Source organism: Buceros rhinoceros, unplaced genomic scaffold (assembly GCF_000710305.1).
Source record: "Buceros rhinoceros silvestris isolate BGI_N320 unplaced genomic scaffold, ASM71030v1 scaffold3723, whole genome shotgun sequence".
NCBI lineage: Eukaryota > Metazoa > Chordata > Aves > Bucerotiformes > Bucerotidae > Buceros > Buceros rhinoceros.
In genome coordinates, this window is record NW_010401715.1 from 46,219 (window position 1) to 65,601 (window position 19,383).

General features: G+C 38.0%; 1 protein-coding gene across 1 annotated transcript in view; it reads left to right on the plus strand.

The window, feature by feature from the left end:
- Positions 1–17,599, plus strand: part of EVC2 (Ellis van Creveld syndrome 2) — a gene marked incomplete at its 3' end in the record, with an annotated part of 60,976 nt that extends 43,377 nt beyond the window's left edge. The window contains exons 12-18 of the mRNA XM_010132364.1: positions 677–836; positions 2,074–2,535; positions 5,463–5,663; positions 6,940–7,059; positions 12,946–13,173; positions 15,858–16,066; positions 17,512–17,599. Of these exons, the coding sequence (XP_010130666.1) occupies positions 677–836; positions 2,074–2,535; positions 5,463–5,663; positions 6,940–7,059; positions 12,946–13,173; positions 15,858–16,066; positions 17,512–17,599 (1,468 nt within the window). The remainder of the gene's footprint in view (positions 1–676; positions 837–2,073; positions 2,536–5,462; positions 5,664–6,939; positions 7,060–12,945; positions 13,174–15,857; positions 16,067–17,511) is intronic.
- Positions 17,600–19,383: the final 1,784 nt, after the last annotated feature.

The following is a 19,383-nucleotide window of genomic DNA, read 5'->3' on the forward strand; positions in this document are numbered from 1 at the left end:
AGGTTTTTCTAACCATTGCAGGCATGGTTGGGATCTTGGTTACTATTTGAAATTATATACTATTGTAACTGCAGGTAGACCACTGCACTGTATGCTTAAGACTGAGAATTTGCTCTGTTAGATTGTTGTATTTCACTACTAATTTGAAATCTTTATAAATTTGTAATTACATATAAATTATAAATTTATATTACATATAAATATGTAATAGGAAATCTGAATATAAATCTGTCATGGATATGATTGGTTTGTATCTTTAAAATCATTTCTGATAGTTTTTACTTGATTAGTTACATCCTTTAAAGAGAAAATTGTTTCTAATGAGGAGAAGGAGTTAAGATGTCTACAACTGCATTCTGGGGGTATTAAATGAAAAAATGTAGATATTATGAATAATATATAAGGTTTAAAAAGTCTCGTTTGAATGTCACTTACATAACTAACTGTGATACATAATTGTTTTTGCATTTGCTTTCCATTCCTTCACGAACTGCCTCAATTCTACGCTAATCTCAGTGGTTATCTTTCTGGTATCCGCTTGTTCCTCCCAGGTGTCACTGCTGAAGCAACGAAGACCATTCTGTGTGTCTACTTTATTGAGCCTTATTATGGTACTAACTGCCTCCTTTTGCGCTTATGAATTTGGAATAACAGGGTTCAAACACTGTTATTACAGAACAGGTCATCTACCTGAAAGTCATTTGGGAGTGCTGCTGGACCGAGCCGAGGCTGAAATTAATTCTGTTAAAAAGAAATTCAATCATGATTTAAAACAAGAAAAGCAAAAGCTCTGCCAGAAACTCATTACCAAGCGAAGACGGGAAATGCTACAAAAGGTAATTATTTTCACTATACTTATTTTCACAGGGCTTATGAATTAAAAATGGAATGAATTGAAAAATAAAGTGAAGTTCTTAAGACAGGGCTCAACACTGCCAAGAGCACGGATGAAAATTTTGTCTGCTGGTTTTAGCTGTGTACCGCTGTGTGCTGTGTTAATTATGCAGTCATTAATAGCTGTTCTTTTAGAAAAAACTGCAAGGAAGTAATACAACTGGATAAACTTGTTATGCCCCTCTACTTCATCTAACGTGACCAAGGGGATTCTGTCAACCCTCTGTAATGTGCAGACAGGCAAAAGCCAACTGAGGTTCTGGAGTCAGTGAGTGAGATGGCACAGAACTGTGACAGTTATTTCCTAGCTACGTGTGTCTTGAATGACTTTTGCAGTTTATTAAAAACTATTTAAAAGATCCTGTGGCTGCTTCTGGGTAGGACTCGTGTCAACCTAACCTCGGCCATCTAAAATCCAGGGCTAATTCCAAGAGCTCCAAATCATATCACAATGGAAGATGACTTGCAGGTGATCTGAGATAGATGGAAGGGAGTTGTTATGCCAAGGTCCTTATATTTCTCTGCCTAAAGGATGTAGAAAAAATTATCTGAGATTAGGTGATGTTTCGATGACCAAAATTAGGTGAGATGAATTTTAGCTTTTGCGTGATTTTCGGTGTTTTCTGCTCTTTAACAGATATAAGCACAAGGAGAGACAGCGGGTATAATGATGGAAACTTCGTTTGTTCTATTTATTCTCAGTGTATGTAGCTTTGGTTTAGATTTCCAATGATATTGCTGCATACTGAAAGATGGGGAAAATAAAACAAAAAACCTCAACTGTTTTTTCTCTCTTTTTCTTCTTTGGTATGTGGTCCAGATTCACTTCTGGAACACTGCTGAATCATTACAGTTCAGCCAGTTGGGATTATGTCAAATCAGAAGATCATGCATTTGTTTAGGTGTTAGCCCTTCTATGTAGCAGCAATCCAAATTACCAGAGGCCTGTGTTAGCGTTCTATCTACCAGTAATCTGAATTATCACAGGCCTGCTAGATGCACACGAAGCCATCATGTTGAGGTCTAGGTACGTCTGTGGACACTGAAAAGCAGTTTTGAGAACACTGAAAAACAAAAGTATGAAATTTTGTATTGCTATGAAATACATATTTAAAGAGCTAGAATTTGAGAGGTTCCTTCTGTTAACCTTATTCCGTCTTTTGGCAACTGAATCAGCAGAAAGAGAATTGGAAGGAACAGCTGTCACTTGGAGACCCCATCAAAACTACTAAGGATGTCACTTACTACCTGAGCCACTGGAAAAACCTTCTGAGTGATCACAGCATTGAATTCGAAGAACTTACTGAGAAGCTTGATAACGAGGCCAGCGAAGAGCTGAAAGAGCTTCTGTTTAGTCTAACAGATAAAACTGTTGAAGAGCTTAAACGTGTTCAGTATGGAGTACTTTTGCAAGAACTCGTAAAGTTTGGTGTGCCAAAGATGTTCCTGCTGGAAGCTGTGGAGGAGCATAAAAAAGAGATATTTATTAAACGTGAACAGCTTGAAAGGGAAGAGTGTGACAAAATCACAGCTGCTGAAGAGCTGCTTCAGCTCAGCAGGCAGAAGCTGAACCAAGAACTGGAAACAAGTCTTCTGGAACAAAAAAAATTAAGGCGCTGGGAACAGTCGGTATTCATGCAAGTATATCTTTATACCCTTAGTTATTCTTGCATGTAGAGATGACCTAGCAGTTTTCACACCTGTCTGGTATAATTCCTAATGATAAGTTCTCTATTGTGCACTCAGAAATTGATTTTTCACATGCACTCAGCCCCTGGGGTGCTGGTGGGTGAGCTGGCACCCCTAGTGCCACCGTGAAAATCCTGAGAAGTGGCTGTTTTGAAACCAGCAAGGTGGAATGTTTTTTACATTTCTGTTCAGTCCATGTCAGGTTTCACTTCTGCATCTTTCATTATTATTCTCAGCCTGTCTCAGAGGTCCAGTGGTTTGGAAATGTCGTTTAGTATGACAGACCTAATTAGCCCCGTGCTCAATTTTGATATATTTCTTCCAGTGGCAAGTCAAGACTTACTTATTGGGTGCTTGCTTTAAGCTCTGCCACAGTATTTCTCCATATTTAATGAACACACAGCACAGCAGTGTTCTCCAGCTCATGGGCTCCATGTGTCGGACTTAGCCGATCTTGCTTGGTGATAAAGTGCCCTTAGCACCAAGCCCTCTACCAGAGAAGTGTCGTAGTGTGACCATGCTGTGGCTGCCCTAGGCACACATTTTGGCCATCGCTGCCTACTACGATGGGACCTTGGGGAGATGGGAAAGTGAGTGGCTGCCTTGCTACCACTGGGAGTCCTTGGTCAGGGAGAGACCATGGCTACAGCTGAGAGTTGACGTGCATGGTGCCTCTCAGACTGGGCACCAAGGTCCCTGAGAGATTTGCACCATTTGTTAGCATTTCTTCTTATGACTAGTTGTTGTATTATCAGAATACCTGCACTACTACATTTCCTATACAATGTCCATTTAATAACATTGTTAGAGACATGGGAACATGAAAAAATAGTCTGTCAAAATTGCAGCTTTAGGGGAAGCAACTGGAACAGACAAGGCTATATTAGGTTGTCTTACCCTGAGGTAAGTGTACTAAGCACAAGAAATTGAACAGAAGGAAAAAAAAAAGCATTTGCTAAGGTTTCTCCTTCATAACCTCTTCTTTAAAGCAAAACAGATCAGCATAGGCAGTTTTGCCCAGACAGCTGCATCTTTGTAAGTTTGCCTGCTGCACAGTGTCAAACCATATATAAGAAATATGAAAAGAAATGGGCAAGGGCCCATTGCATGTTTGCTTCATTAAAGAAAAAGAAATCCATTTGTCTTGTTCTCATTCTCATTTCAAGGCCTTTGTATTTTATTTTGCATTCAAATACTTTTCTATAAGCCATTTCAATATATTTTCTAGCTTGTCTTATTACCTCTTATTTATATTGCTACGAGCAGGGAAGTATGTTATATGACCCAGCAGGTCTTTCCTATTTCTAACTTACAATTCTATGATAATTGTGTCCCAGCCCACAGTATCACCTATTGTATTTGTTAAATACTGTCTGTATTTACAACAACAGTAAGCTGTTTGTTTTTTCCAGTAAAGTGCTGGAAAGTATATACAAAAAATCGCAGAATTTGCACAGCTGTTCTATCAGAAGCCCCTTAAATCCTGTTGCTGTTTTTGTGTTCAGTCCGCTGTCTGTCAGTTTTGGTATTTCGATGACAGATGCCAACTCTCATGTTAATATTCTTATCTGCTATCAAGTTTTCACAAATAGTTACTTTGAATGATAGCTTTTAAATTTTTTACGTATCAGAGACCATATTAGTCCAGAATATTTATGAAGATCATTAATGCTTCAAGTCCTTTTTAAACATGGACAAGACAAAACTGTGATTTGCTCTATGCTTTTTTTAATATCTCTATATATGTATATATAGTATGGATTTTCTTCTAAAAGTCTGAGACAATATAGAAATGGTATAGGATGCTGTAAATGCTTGCTTGGAGTAATACTGCCTTTAAGTAATTTTTTTGTAGAAAAAACCTTATGCATTAAAAACCTGTAATTTAGGATTTAGTTGTACTTGCTGAATCGGTAATGGAAATAAGGATTTCTAAAGTCAGAAACATTTTAGTGAAATGATGAGGTGGTATAGGCCTGTGAAATACTGAATAAAAGTATCGGTCCTAATGGAAAATACAGTATAATATATTTTTGAATGAAAACTACTTTTTAAAGTATATACTGTTATATACTGTTATGCCTTAGAGACAAATACATTTTTTGGCAAATAGAGAAAATTTTTTAAAGTTACGCTATTTTTTTTGTTAAATACTCTTAAGGAAATATTTCAGTCACAAGATAAGGTGAAGAATGTAGTCCAAGGTTAGTCACAAGTGGAAGAGGAATTTAGGTTTTAGCATGCTTTATTTTTAAGTCAGCTTCAGCTTGACCAGTTTCTTGAGAACAAAACAGGAACTTTGAGTGATTCAAACTGCTGCTAAAATACATTCCATGTAGTTCAGACTGTAAAAGCTTTTTTAAAAAGAACAGCTAGAACATTGGAGATGGGAGCGATGACATACATGAGTTTATAATAAAGAGATACTTTTTTTATTTTATTTTTTTCCCTTCTCAGTAGCTGTGACTGCTAAGTGCTGGGAAGCAGCTCTGGGAGGCTGTATGGGAAGCTTTTATCTCGATTTCAGCCTTAAGTTCAGAGTTTGTATTGTCTGAAGGGGTGGAAGGACTCTGTGCATGTACGAAGATTTTTCTTTCTTTTTTTTTTCTTTTTTAATTAAATATTCAAAAACTATTTCTCCTTGGAAATAAAGTTTTACAGTCCAGGAAGTTCTGTATGCAGAATTTAAAGTATCCTCAAGGATATTTTGAATGAACAGCTCAGTCCTATGTGTGGAATTATTAATCGTTCATGTGTATGAGTAAGACAAAAAGGATGTTCATTGTCATGTGAAGTATTTGTGTGCATGTCTCTTACATTGTATTTAGAATCGCCTATATCACTGAGCAGCAAATGGCTTTTGTTTTTTTAACAGGAAGCTTCTAAGTTTTCCCCTCTCACTGTCAGAAGAGGAATTGCTTAGAATGAGGCAGGAGTTGCACTGTTGCTTCTCTCAGGTGGACAGCAGCTTAGCTTGGCCCAAGATAAGAGCCAGAACTTTGCTTCAGACTTTCGAGGTGGAGTGGAGGGACACACAACTGCTGAAAGATGATCGGAATTTAGCAGTGACCAATGAACAGGTGGGAACAATGTGGAATTAGTGTGGGGACACGCAAGGGGTTCATGGGTATATCTGCAGTTAACCTTGTCTGCAGGTATGGGTCCATAGATTGTCCATAGGTGTGACAGTGGTGCACAGTTCTGTCTGTGGGATCAATGGACCTTAAAGATAATTGTCTGGGTAACAGTTGGGTAAATACTTTCCTCACATATGCAAGCAGCAGAAATATGCAGGCATGTACCTCCTGCTTTCCCAAGACAAAGGCATAGGTATAAAGAAGCAGATAAGTGGCCAAAAGGGGCTGTGACTCGGAGGAGAGAGAACTGAAATGCCAAAAATTGGAGCAGTCCTGAGCCTGGCTCTGAATGCCAGGAACAAGTTGGGTCCAAAGTGAGGTTTCTCTGGCAGCCGCTATACAGTACTAAATTTGGCACTAATTCAAGGAAGGATTTAGGGAGATTTTTTAGGGAAGTGTCTTGCGCTGTCTTGTGTGAAAGCGGTAAGAAGTGTTAATTCCATCAGTAAAAAGTAAAACCTGTGGAGTTTTGAATTATTTTCAGTTCTTAAATAGAAGGGAAAAAAGTGTTTCCAGTATAGATTGTATCTGATACCATCATAAAAAGGAGACCTTTCCCTTGCTTTCTTTTGCTCAATTACATTTCCTAAATGTGTAAACTAACTTGGGTTAATTGTACTAGGAATTCACCTAGTTCAGAACCTTAATTGCTGAAGTACTGAAGAAGGGAAACAACTTTGCGAAGCTTTATAGTTGAACTGATGCTATCATTTCCCCAAGAGTACATTATACCTACTTGATATTCTTGTAAAGAAATACGGAGGTCAAGAATAATTTGATTACATGGAACAGTGCCCCTTAATACTGTCATGGTTCATTTGTGATTCATATACTGTGTCTTGAAAATAATGTCGTTCTTAAATTAATATTCTTTGTTCATTTTTAACCATACTGAGGAGACAACATAGGAGTTAAAATCTTCTTTTATTATCACTGCTAAAGCTTGTTTAAATTAAATATATATCCCTAACAGTTTTCACAAAGATGGTGAATGTATAATTCTGCTTGAAAGAAATTAAAAGCAAAATTTCCAACTGTGTCTGAAAGGAATCTTCTGAATCAATAGACAGCACCTTCATTTCGGAGATATTTTCTCAGTGAAAGTAATCCTTCCCAAGTGTTTCATTAATTTGTGTATCTACCAATAATAGCAAATAATAATGTTAACATCATTATATACATCTTACAAATAAAGCATTTTGTGCTCATCTCACAACAGCATTCTAAAATGAAAAAACCGGGATCCAGGAATAGAAATAAGATAGATACTCTGAAGAAGTCTTTACAGGACAAAATACTCATTTATGAAGACTCGGTGAAAGATGAAAATTTGAATAAGGTAAGTGCAAACTTTTTCTGTACTGAAGTCAACCCCAGATCTTTTGTAATTAAAGAATGATGGTTTTCTATCAGTGTGAATAAGAACCAGATAAAAAAGGCATGAGGTGTAGTGGCATTATGCATCTCTCTACTGTTGCCTGCATTTGTAAAGATGTTGTATTTCAAACTTAATTTTGGTTTTAATTTTTGCACCTTAGTTGCAGAATTGATTCACGTCTTTCCCTTTTTTCTTCTGATGGTTCTGGGGCATGGTGTATGTGATTGCAAGACTCCCCTAGATACTTGGTTTTCTTAGTAAGGGTTTCAGAACATAGATACACTGAATCATAGAATGGTTTGGGTTGGAAGAGAGTTTAAAGGTCATCTAGTCCAATCACCCTGCAATGACCAGGAACAACTTCACCTAGATCAGGTTGCTCAGAGTCCTCTTCAGCCTGATCTTGAATGTTTCCAGGAATGGGACATCTACCACCTCTCTGGGTAACCTGTTCCTGTGTTTCACCACCCTCGTTGTGAAAATTTCTTCCTTATATCTAGTCTAAATCTCCACTTTTTTCAGTTTAAAACCATTACCCCTTGTCCTGTCGCAACAGGCCCTACTAAAAAGATTGTCCCCATTGATTTTATAGGCCCCCTTTAAGTACTGGAAGGCTGCAATAAGGTTTATATGGTCTCCCTGGAGCATCCTGTTTTCCAGGCTGAACAACTCCAACTCTTTCAGCGTTTTTTCATAGGAGAGTTGTTACAGCACTCTGATCACTTTTGTCGCTCTCCTGGATTTGCTCTGACAGGTTCATGTCCCTCTTGTGCTGGGGACTCCAGTCTCACCAGAGTGCTGTAGAGTGGCAGGATCACCAACCTCAACCTGCTGGCCATGCTCCTTCTGATGCAGCCCAGGATACAATTGGCTTTCTGGGCTGCAAGCATGCATTGCTGGAATGTGCTTTGCTGCATACTTCAGCTGAGCAAGACTTAGTTTTTGAACCTCTCCTAATGCTACTAAAAACCTAGAAGTGGGTTCTTGGATCCAAAGACTTCTTGGGTAGGGTCTGAGTTTATTTGTACAGAGCTTGTTGAAAGGGAACCTTGATTCTGGTGGGTACCTTTTGAAAGGCTCACAGCCCCAGTCTAAAGTTAAGGATTACGAGAACAGTGGGGTCAATGCCCATATGGCCTTTTGGAGGCTTTTTCCTTCTCTGCCAGCAGATGTCCCATGGGGTTCTTTTTTGTGTTCCTTTCTCTCCTTCCCTTTCCCACTTGTAAAATATGGATAGTATTACTTTTGTGTGTCAGAGGAATGATACAATGGTAACAGTGTTAAAGATAGGTGGTGCACAGCTGTAAGAACTGTGCAGAACAAGCAGGTATCATTAGTAATTAAAATTAGTAGATAAAAATAGTTCCACAATTGATTGTAACACCAATTTTAGTAGTAGTTTGGACAAAATTCTGATTTACACCTCTTCCCTGTGCTTTTTGTACTTGTATCCTGAGAACTGAAAAACACTGGGTCACTGTGTTTATTCAGAAACAATTTCACTTATGTGAGAGCAACACATTGTTAGTACTGGTTGCAGATGATAAAAGCAAATGTTTTTCTAGTCCAATGCACAGTCTGTGAAAGTGAGAACAGGTGCTTGGGCAAGAATGCAACACTCTTTAATAATTTGATAACTCTGGTCCAAAAATGCCCTATTCCTTTAATGGAGGCATTTAAACTTTTGGCTTCAATATCTAATGCTCTGACCTTCAAAATATGGATTTTGGTTTTGTTTTTTTTTTCTGCTTGAAAGTACAACAGGGTATGAGCTAAGCTCTTTTATTAAAAAAACTACTGAATACTTGTTTGGTATGAGCATTGCCTTATTTTTGTTAGAATCTTGTTTTAAAATTGGAAAGTTAGCTTCTCTAAGCCTCATTGTTTCAGTTTTATATGCACCATCTGGCATACCTGTTGTTCTAATTGTATGTCTGCACATTAGTTAGAAAAAGCAAATGCTCTGGGCTTTTCCCAGTAAGGAAGCTGAACTATTGTTAAGGAAAATTGTTAGTTCTCGTGTAATCATTAGAACACAGAATTATTGTAATAAACTTTATGCTGATCACAGAAGTAGAGCTTCTTTCCTTTGGCCGTTGCAATCTCATTTAGAATATTATACTTCCAAATTTTGCATTAATGAGAACACTTCTATGATCTAACTTAAAATTAACCTTCTGAAGTTGCACAACCAATTCAAAGCAGGAGAAAAGGATGATGGAGCACTACAGCTCTGCTGTATTTCTGTCTTCGTTGTTGCTGTTCCCCTGCAGACTTCTCATGGTGTCGTGGGTTCTGTCTCGCTACAGGATGGCTGTAAAATGGTTTCTAGCTAATGCTAATGAAAGCAGCAGCAGGATGTGTTTGAAATACTGTAAAACAGGTGTGACACAGAACAACTACTCAGGAGGTAGTGAGCTGGGAGAACATAGTAAGAAGTCTGAAGCCTAGGCTTGAGGCATCTGAGAATGTCATTGACCTCACTGTGAAAATCTTCAAAAGCAGGCTGTATCTACTGCTTTTGTGCTTCATGGCTGGTTTTAGCTGTCTTTATGTGCAAGGAAGTAGCTGTTCCTTTCTGAAATAGCAGTTACCTATCTCAGAAGAAACACTATTAAAAATACTGACATTCTTTAGTCTGTTTTTCCTGCTGGGCTTAAAAAGCCAAATAATAAGCCTTGCGCAAGGAATGTCTTTGGGATTACAGGTAATCAAGTGCATTTTCAGATTGTTCCGTTTATTTGTAATATTTAGGACTGAGAGTTAACAATTAATCTGAACTAAGTGTGGAATTTAGAAGTCTGCTTTCAAGTAATGGACTAATCAGTGCATCTACAGCGTTGACAATTTGTGATATAATTTGGATGTTTCACATGAAATCAACAGGAAATATTCAGACCTATGGGAGCTGATTCATCATAAAATAATTTGGCACTCTAATAATATTATGTCAAATAGTACAATGTCATGCAGAGTTTTATAGTATTCTGTTTGGTATGGTAAAAGACTTCAAGAGCAGCCAGGGGCTATTAGTTTATAACTAGTTTATAATTTGGTTTGTGGTTAAATATTAAGACAGTGAAATGTGCAGCTTCTACTGAAGTCACCCTCTGTGTCACACTGAAGTCAGGTCTGCTTGCAAACTTTAGTTTTCACAAATGTATTTCTGTTTGCAGAGGTGTGATTTCAGAGTTGACAAGAGGCAGAAAGAAACTCGGGTGGCTAGGGGTAGATGATAGTACCAGTTGAGTAATGCAGTAGTTTCTTTGGTTAAGAGTAGTTTATTTATTGTATAATGTTAACTAGATGCTGAACAGCGAAGCTGAACATCATTCCCGTGTATTTGGCCATGCTTAATGTATGGCTTCTTACTTAGTAATATGCCAATAGTATCTAGTTTTGCAGTTTGAACCATAAAACTTATGATTCGTGGAATACCCTGAGCATATCGTATAAACCTCCTGTTATTTGAAGTGGTTGACCATAGTGTAAGTGTTTTGGTCATCAGTGTCATCTTTTCTGCCTTTGAATTCAGCTGCAGTTAGAATATACATTCTTATGTCTCCTTATAAGTGAATTTGAGCTGTCAAACTCATTTCCATCTTTATTCATTTTAATGGGTTCATCCTTACACTAAAGGTGATCACTCATTTACTCATTCATCTATTCATTATTCATTCATCCATACCCAGATGTGTTACATGTGTAACTCATTTAGAATCTTTGTGTCTGAAACTGAGGCTCCTGTGAAGAAAGAAGCAAACTTTAAATTCAATTGTGCACACGTAACAGCTTACTTTATAGCGTTTTGGTTGCCATATTTCCAGTATGATCTCTGAGGTGAGTTCCCCTCCTAACTCAAATACCCCATATGTTTATTTGTAACGCATATGCTTACTTGTTATTTAATGTCACACACCTACATTGTTCAAGATTGATAGATCAAGAGTAATGTTGAGAGATAATGTCCGTCTTTTAAGACGGAGATTTGTTAAAAATATCAAGAAAATGAACCTTGCCTCTACTTTGAGTCTGTAGGATGATTTCTTACTCTTGTGTTATAATTAGCTCAATTCACGTTAGTGTGAAGTACTGCCTGAAGGTAACCTTCCATCTCTTGCATTCAAGGACATTCCAGGTGATGTAATGGAGACTTTGGAGAATATCACGTGAGCATGAATGGGAATATCGCAAGCATATGTGGCTTACACAGGAGCTTACATCCAATTTAACCTTACATTTTAAGTTTAGCTCTATCTACTGGATAACAGAATTTGTGTGATACCCAGTCTTAGCAGATCCCTTATTAACAAGATTTGTGGAGAAAGTTCATGGCATCATGTTACATACCTACCATTGTAGGGATCTAAAAACTTGAAAGTCTCCTTAAATGCTCCTTTAAAGCTAATCATTAATAGTGTCAATAATGTAGAATTTCATTAGCTCGAATAGAAACCTATTAAGGTTTCAATGTCTTGAGTACATACCATCTCTATTTGTGCAAAGATACTCTGAGGGGCAAAATCAAGTCTTGTGCCAATGTGACAGTGTCTAAAAGCTACAATTAACCTTTACAATGTTGTAGTTCATACTTGCAGGGCAGATACTGTTGGTCTTTATTATTTTTGTTTCATACACTGGTAATGCCGTGGAGAGATTAAGACTGCGTATATAAGTGTATACCACAGGATGCCTACCATGCTGAGATACGAACCATGTAGGTGTCTCAGTTAAATAGGAATGTTCGTGTCTGCCTGTTCTTTAAGAGAGAGGCCAAACTTGATGGGATAAATACTTTTCCGTAGAATGCAAGTGTGAGCACTTACTCTCAGGTGCCACAGTGGTAGTAAATTTAACCAAAACTTACTGGAAAGTTTTTGAGATGTCTCTGTTGATGGCTGTGGTTCTTCCACTCTGTCACAGGCAGTAGTTAGTTGAGCATAGCTGTTAAAATATATAGTACTGGAAACTGGAAAATGCTGATTTCTGAAAACATGGGGGTGGGGTTTTTTGTTGGGTTTTTTTGTTTGTTTGTTTGGTGTGCTGTGAAACCCGTCAGATTAGATTTGTCAGGACCAAAAGAGATTTTACTGATAGAGGAGGGAAAACCCCTGCATTGTGATAGCCAGCAGTGTCCAGCTGGGTTGTTTCTGTGCTATGCTGGCCTTTTACCCTTGGATAATTTCTGTGGATGTCCCATCAGATGTGGCAGCAACGTAGTTGTTGAGACAAATCGCTTTGATTTAATCCTGTTTGGTGTCCATTCAATCCACTTCTAATCTTGTTTGAAATCCATTACAAGTAGAGTCTTGATTTGCAGTTGAACTTTGGTTTATGTAAGTGGACTTCTGGTTATTTGCTTGAAGAATAGTAGGTTGAATTTAATTGGTCAATATTAACTGACACTTGGTGATTTGAAACTAAATACAGTTCTTTCTGTAAATCTTGTATTTATGCTAAACAGAAGGATGTATTTTATCTTCCCATTTAAGTAATCACGTGGGTAAGCACAGGTTTCTTTATATTTTTAATTTTTAATATATTAAAAATTGTATAGACTCTATTTTAGGTTAGTAAATAATATTAAAGTTACAACTACCCTAACACAAAGTCTGATCTCTGTGAAATATCTGACTATACAGTAGTATTTTTTAATCATTTAAACCCAGTAAAAGCTTGGAATTTAATGTTAAAAGCACTTTTTAAAACAATGTATTACATTATAAGATAACAGCATTGATTTCTGTGCTACGTTAATCCTTGTTAATTAGAGAGTAATAAAATCATAAGCATGCATATAAGGTTTTCTGTTAATCTTTTTATCTTTTGTGATTTGTTATTTTTTAGGTTAAGTACGAGTTGCTGCTTGAGAGAGAGCATCAGCTGCGTGATCTGGAAAATAAACTTGGAGAGTATATTGCTTCCTTAGCATTTCAAAAGACTGTTAAAAAATCCAACATGCTGGAGCTGTATACTGCTATCATAAGTGTACAGGCTTTGCTCTTTGAACAGCTGAGCATGTCAAAAACCGTGTCAAAATTGGAGTGTATTCAGATTTTAGAAGCACGTAATCCTGTAAGTAATGAAGTTGTGAAAAGATAAAATTCCTGTTAGGAAACAGCAACTATCACAGTAGATTATCTGACTTCGATGTAGCTCCCGGTGGTCCGGCCTTTAATTTCTGTGAATATCATAGAATGCTTTTGGTTGGAAAGGACATGAAAGGTCATCTAGTCCAACCATCTTGCAATGACCAGGGACAGCTTCACCTAGATCAGGTTGCTCAGAGCCCTCTCCAGCCTGATCTTGAATGTTTCCAGGAATGGGACATCTACCACGTCTCTGGACAACCTGTTCCTGTGTTTCACCACCCTCGTTGTGAAAATTTCTTCCTTATATCTAGTCTAAATCTCCACTTTTTTCAGTTTAAAACCATTACCCCTTGTCCTGTCATAACAGATCTTACTAAAACGTTTGTCCCCATTGATTTTATATGCCCCCTTTAAGTACTGGAAGGCCACAGTAAGGTCTCCCTGGAGCATCCTGCTCTGGACCCTCTCCAACAGGGTGAAGAATAGTAGGTTGAACTTAATTGGTCAATATTAACTGACACTTGGTAATTTGAAACTAAATACAGTTCTTTCTGTAAATCTTGTATTTATGCTAAACAGAAGGATGTGTTTTATCTTCCCATTTAAGTAATCACGTGGGTAAGCACAGGTTTCTTGCGCTGGGGACTCCAGAACTGGTCGCGGTACTACAGGTGAGGTCTCACCGGAGTGCTGTAGAGTGGCAGGATCACCAACCTCAAACACCGATTTAAGTAATCACGTGGGTAAGCACAGGTTTCTTGCGCTGGGGACTCCAGAACTGGTCGCGGTACTACAGGTGAGGTCTCACCGGAGTGCTGTAGAGTGGCAGGATCACCAACCTCAACCTGCGAGCACGCATTGTGTTTGAGTCATGACTAGGATTGTGTGTAAATTGTCATGGCTGTGTTACAGAATTGGTCATGTTGTAGAACTGTCTGTACAGTAAAATCTGTAACTACACAATATGCTTCAATCAGAGTTTTTAAGCATTATATATTCAGCCTCCTACCTGTCTACCTCCAAGCACACTCTTGCAGTTTAAATAGAGGAAGCTTTGGAAAAGCCTCTTCCCTTAGTACATACTTGGTATGTGCCAATTTTCTAATCCTTTTTTAATACTTCAGTGATCTGTATTCATAAGGATTTTTTTCTTTTCTTTATATCTGCTATTTGCAACCATCCAAGTGAGTCTTGGGAGAGCACTGGAGTGGAACAAACAAAATGGGGTTTTAAGAGCAAAACCTCTGCTGGAGGGCATCATTTGGAAGATATTTCTGTGAAAACTGCTGGTTAAATTTTAATGCTATCATCTCTACAGAGTTTCTCTTAGAATGCTTGTGTGCTCCCAGTTTTAGTTAAATTTTATTAAATCTGGCGAAAATAGTGGAAGTTTTATGTGGAGAAAGTATTAAATATAATTTGATCTGGAATTACTGCCTTTTATGCTGTAACGGGGCTCGGCAAAGAGTTTGCTTCTATCATCTCTGTCCTGGAACAGATGAAGAAAAAGGATTGAAGGAGAGGCAGAAGAGTTGCCTAGAGTAGCTTACACTGCAAGAACTGCGCTCAGACCTATTTAGGGGAAAAAAAAAAATTTAGGCATTGTTTAAAGTGCCATTTAGGCTTGGTTTACAGGGACTGTTTTCTGATGATCAGTCCTCTCTCTTGCTGTGTTTTTGTCCAATGTCTTTGTCCCACTAGCTGTAAAATTTTAGCACCTGTTACTTTAAAACTAATTTATCAGCTTACACAATATTCCCTAATTCTGAGGGCATCCGTGATAGTTTTGCCCATCAGTGAAACAAACACGTCTGGCTCTATATGAATTTGCTTCATCCCCTTAGAAATAACAAGTCGATACTTGGGTTTGGTGTTAAGAGTGTCAAATCTTGCTGCCTAGGGAGCAGACACTTACTTAGAAACTCTGTGCTCCAATGAATCTGTCATCTGATTACAGCTGATGAGGTGGAGGAATAGATTAAAATCCAGCATTTTCCTTAAGGTACGGGTTGGGAAGTAGGGAACTGAGATATTAAGCAACTTAAAGCTCAAGGTCAGACCAAAATGACATTGGAAAACTGGAATATGGAGCCTTCCTTCTGATGTCTAGTTTGACTCTTTGACCAAAGAGAGACCTTTGGCATGAGGGCTCCAGTTCACTTAAGAATTTGGGTTTTAACCCTATGAGTTTTAGAATATTGTGTTTTAATCCTAATTTTATCACATTAAATATGAATTATTGTCTTTTAACTTGAAACCTCTTTGACATTAGCTGTTGATTCAGTATAACTAAAACTAGTTTGAGTTTCTCAAGCTGTTATAGATGAATTCTAATAATGCCATTCTTTTGTTTGGATCTCAGCCGTGCTGGTAGTGTACTTTCTAGAAGTCCTCCACAGTGGAGGGTTTCAGAGAGCATCAACCTTTAACACAACAAAAACCGATGCATCTTTTTTGACACTGTTCTGATATTCATAACGTACAAGTCACGTTTACTGAAGCCATGCAACTGATTGGGAACTGTAATTGACTGCTGGGTAGACTGAGAAATGAATAAGCTAATATCAGTAATTCTGATACCATCTTTTTCCTTTTCTCCATATTAAATTATTCTAAGTTTAAATTATGGTGGGGTTTTTTTTATCATTACATGTTTTGAACCTCTAGGAGATTGAAGAACTTGACAGGAAGCTGGAGTATGAGATGTTGCATAAGGAGTCAGCTCAGCAGCATCTAACGAGTAGGCAGAGGTGGACTCCGGATGGATTGGACCTTTCAAGTGAAGCTGTGGAAATGAATGCAGACAGACAAGTGACAGTTCTGCTAAGACAGGCCATGAATAAATGTAGGCAACTTATAAATCTGCACCAGCAAAGGTAAGTGGTTTGGTCTTAGGTTTTACTAAGCTACTGTAGTCCTTATAGGATATAAGATATCACAGAGAAACAGCACTCTAAGTGTTCTGCTTTGTTGGGAACTACTTCAAACAACTATGTTTGAACAGTGCGTTTTTGAGATGTGGCCCAGCGTATAATTGAAGAGTCTTGGGAATATTTAAATTAGATACACAAAACAATAATAATTTAATTATGTGTGGGTTGTGATGTGTTGCATGGCAATCACCATTTTTTGACCAGGACAGTGGAAAAATAACAATATTCCTTAGCATGAAGGAGGAAAAGAATTTTAATCTTGTTCCTTTGTCTCCCAAGAAGATAGGTAAGGACTTCAATTAAACCTGTTCTGCTGGGGTCAGAGGAAGTAGCTGAGACAATTGAAATTTAATTTCTATCTCCACTGTCACCCTGTAGACTGAATTCCCTGACACACAGTCATTTTTGATGAGATAGATAAATTCTTCAGAGACAGGCTCAATGTCACTTTTCCCTGGCCAGTTTTTAAGACAACAGTGACAAAAAAAGTGCCAGTTGGGAGGGGTATGGAAATACCTGCATTGCCATGAAGGTTGTCTAGCAAAAAGGGGTGATAATTTGCAAAAATTGTGAAGAATTGTATTACATTTGTTAGGGTTATAGGAGTTAGAAATTACATTTCCATGTGTGTTGCACAGTATTAAAAGCCTACCGTATTTCAAGTTTGATATGAGTTCCTAAGAGGGTGCCTTCCATTACAAAGAGGGTTTTCTATGAAGAAAATTGATATATTAAAAATGGCTTTGATAGACTTTGAATGGAGTTATTGCACTCAAATCTGTTTTAATTCTGAAAGGGCTGGAGCTCTACTTGGTGTAGATTAACAGCTCTTCTATGGCAGAAGTAAAGAGTCACTAGAAGAGCAAATAGGTTACTGGCTTGTGGATGGACCATAGAGATGTATCAGTAAAACCTTCTAAGAAACTGCAACTAGTTTTTACTATGTACCTGGAAACATAATGGAACAAACAAGTTTTGTACTTTTCACAAATGACAGAAGGATGAATTCGTGACTTGGTCCAGGAACAAAAATATCACCAGTAGTGAGGTAGTTAACTGTTTACTATTATGTTCCAGCAACAAACTTGCCTTAGTGTGGTGATGAAATTTGGTAAAGAGGATGTGGACAGTCTGAATCATGTTGCTTTGGAGCAATTCCAGATTTGAACTGTGTGCCAGAGCACAGTCGTAGATTCTGCTCTGACATTTGCTTGGTGGTTCAGGGCAGAAAGGAGGATAAATTGGCTCATTTTAGAAGTTATGCTGCTCATCCAGCTTGGCTGACAGAAAGATACGGTTCCTGAATGGGTGACTTTCAGATATTGTTTCCTGTAATACTGTCATTGCACCTGGGAAAGATTTCAATGTTAATTCTGTTTTCACTTCAGCTTGAGAGAGGAGCAATGGAATTGTGCAGTGCTTGAAGATCTCCTGGAAAAAGTAGAAATGGATGCATTTTTGGCACTTTATGGTCAGGTGAGCATGAAATTGAACGAAGCTTCCAAGTTTCAATTACAGCTATATCCAGAAATCAGCTTTTCTTGCTTTTTGGGGGAGAACTATTACAGATGTATTTGGACCCAGTTCTGCTAATATTCACTAGTTCTGGTGTTTGTAGCCTGTATTGTCATTCACTCCAGTTAAACCTGACCTACTTTCAGCCTTTTGAATTTTACAGAGTTATATTTCCTTTTGTTCACTTACAATTCCTTTCCAGGGTCGTCCTGTGGCATTTCATTCTGTGGAGAGAATTAAATTGCCTGAGTTTCTGGTTTACACACAGGTTTACAGTCTGATTTTTGTGTGATGAGACAAAAGTTTTGTTTAGGCTTTAATCAGTGTTAGAAAGGATTTGCATTGATCATGTTACAAAATAAATCATAGATTTTCTACTATCATTACTCATTTTTTTTTCCAAAATATCATCACCTCTTCGGGTAATTTGCTGTTAGCTACCTGTCAGTGCCACAAAAGACATTAAAAATGAATCACAGTTGTCACCAAATTTGATCTTCAGGCCGTGGTTGAGTTGTATAGCTAGCATCAGAAAAAAGACTCAGTGTTGCAATTTTTCACATCCGAGTATCTTGCCTCTCAGGGACAGGAGTGGTTACAGTCACATGTATCATAAAGTGGCTGCTTCAGAGGCCAGCAAGCCAAGGAGGGACCATTTAGACAACGGGTCTTTCAGCTTTTCCTGTGTCTTAGCTTGTTTCTGCTCAGTTTTCTGAACTCTTTATCCTCTCCTGAGTTTTGAAGTCAGCTGCTCTCATGAAGAATTGGAGTGAGACTTCTGTATATTATACCACTGTTAGGAGATTCACCTGGAAGGCAACACATGTTTTCAGAGTTTTACCTCGATTTGGGTAAGGCATTTGCATCAAGAACTCCTAAAGCTCACAGGAATGTGATAATCACTTCATTCTCTGCCTCTTGTGGGGACACTCAGGCTCCATTCAGAGCAGAGTCCTTCCATGAGCCTCACTGGAAGAGACTTGCCTCTGAGTATCTGGCAGTCTAATGGCTAAGCTGCTGTTCTGGAATGGAAGATCTCACTTTGTGCTAATGAATTAAGTCAGGCATAGTGGGAATTCAAACCTTGTCTTACACTTTCCAAGGGCATCCTGATCTCTGGGCATGATCATATAAATCCCAATCTCCCAATGTCTCGCAGAGTGTAACATTTGAAGGTGTTTGCTGAGAAAGAACATGGCCATTGTTACTAACCTCCTAGTTTTAAGTCCAAGCTATATTTTCCCTTAGTTTTGGGGGTTTTTATAGTAGCATTGTTGTTATTATTTTCCTCTTTGTGATTTTTTTGTTTGTTTGTTGTTTGGATTTTTGGTGGAGCATTTTTTTCGGTTGTAACCAGTTTGTTTTTAAACTGTCTTTCCACTGTGTTTGGCTTGGACAGTTTGGTATATTGTAAATGGATATGGCTGTTAGGATCTGCTGAATTCTGTCCAGCCTGCAGCTCCTTTCCCTGTTTTCTGCCCCCATGACCTACTGCACATAGAGCTCATAACATTTTACTGGGACTTCACAGAGGTAGCATCCTGCTGACACTGCTAAAAATTTCTGCTGCAGGCCTTCATAGGGTGCTTATGACATAAATATTGATGTGACTGTGAGTTTTAATCTCGTTATTTCTTTATAGTTTTCAACTGTATATGCATTCATTTATGCTCCTTTAAAACAATTTAGGTACTGCTGATGAGGCAGTCACCCTCTATTTGCAGTTATTCAGTCATGGAACGGTG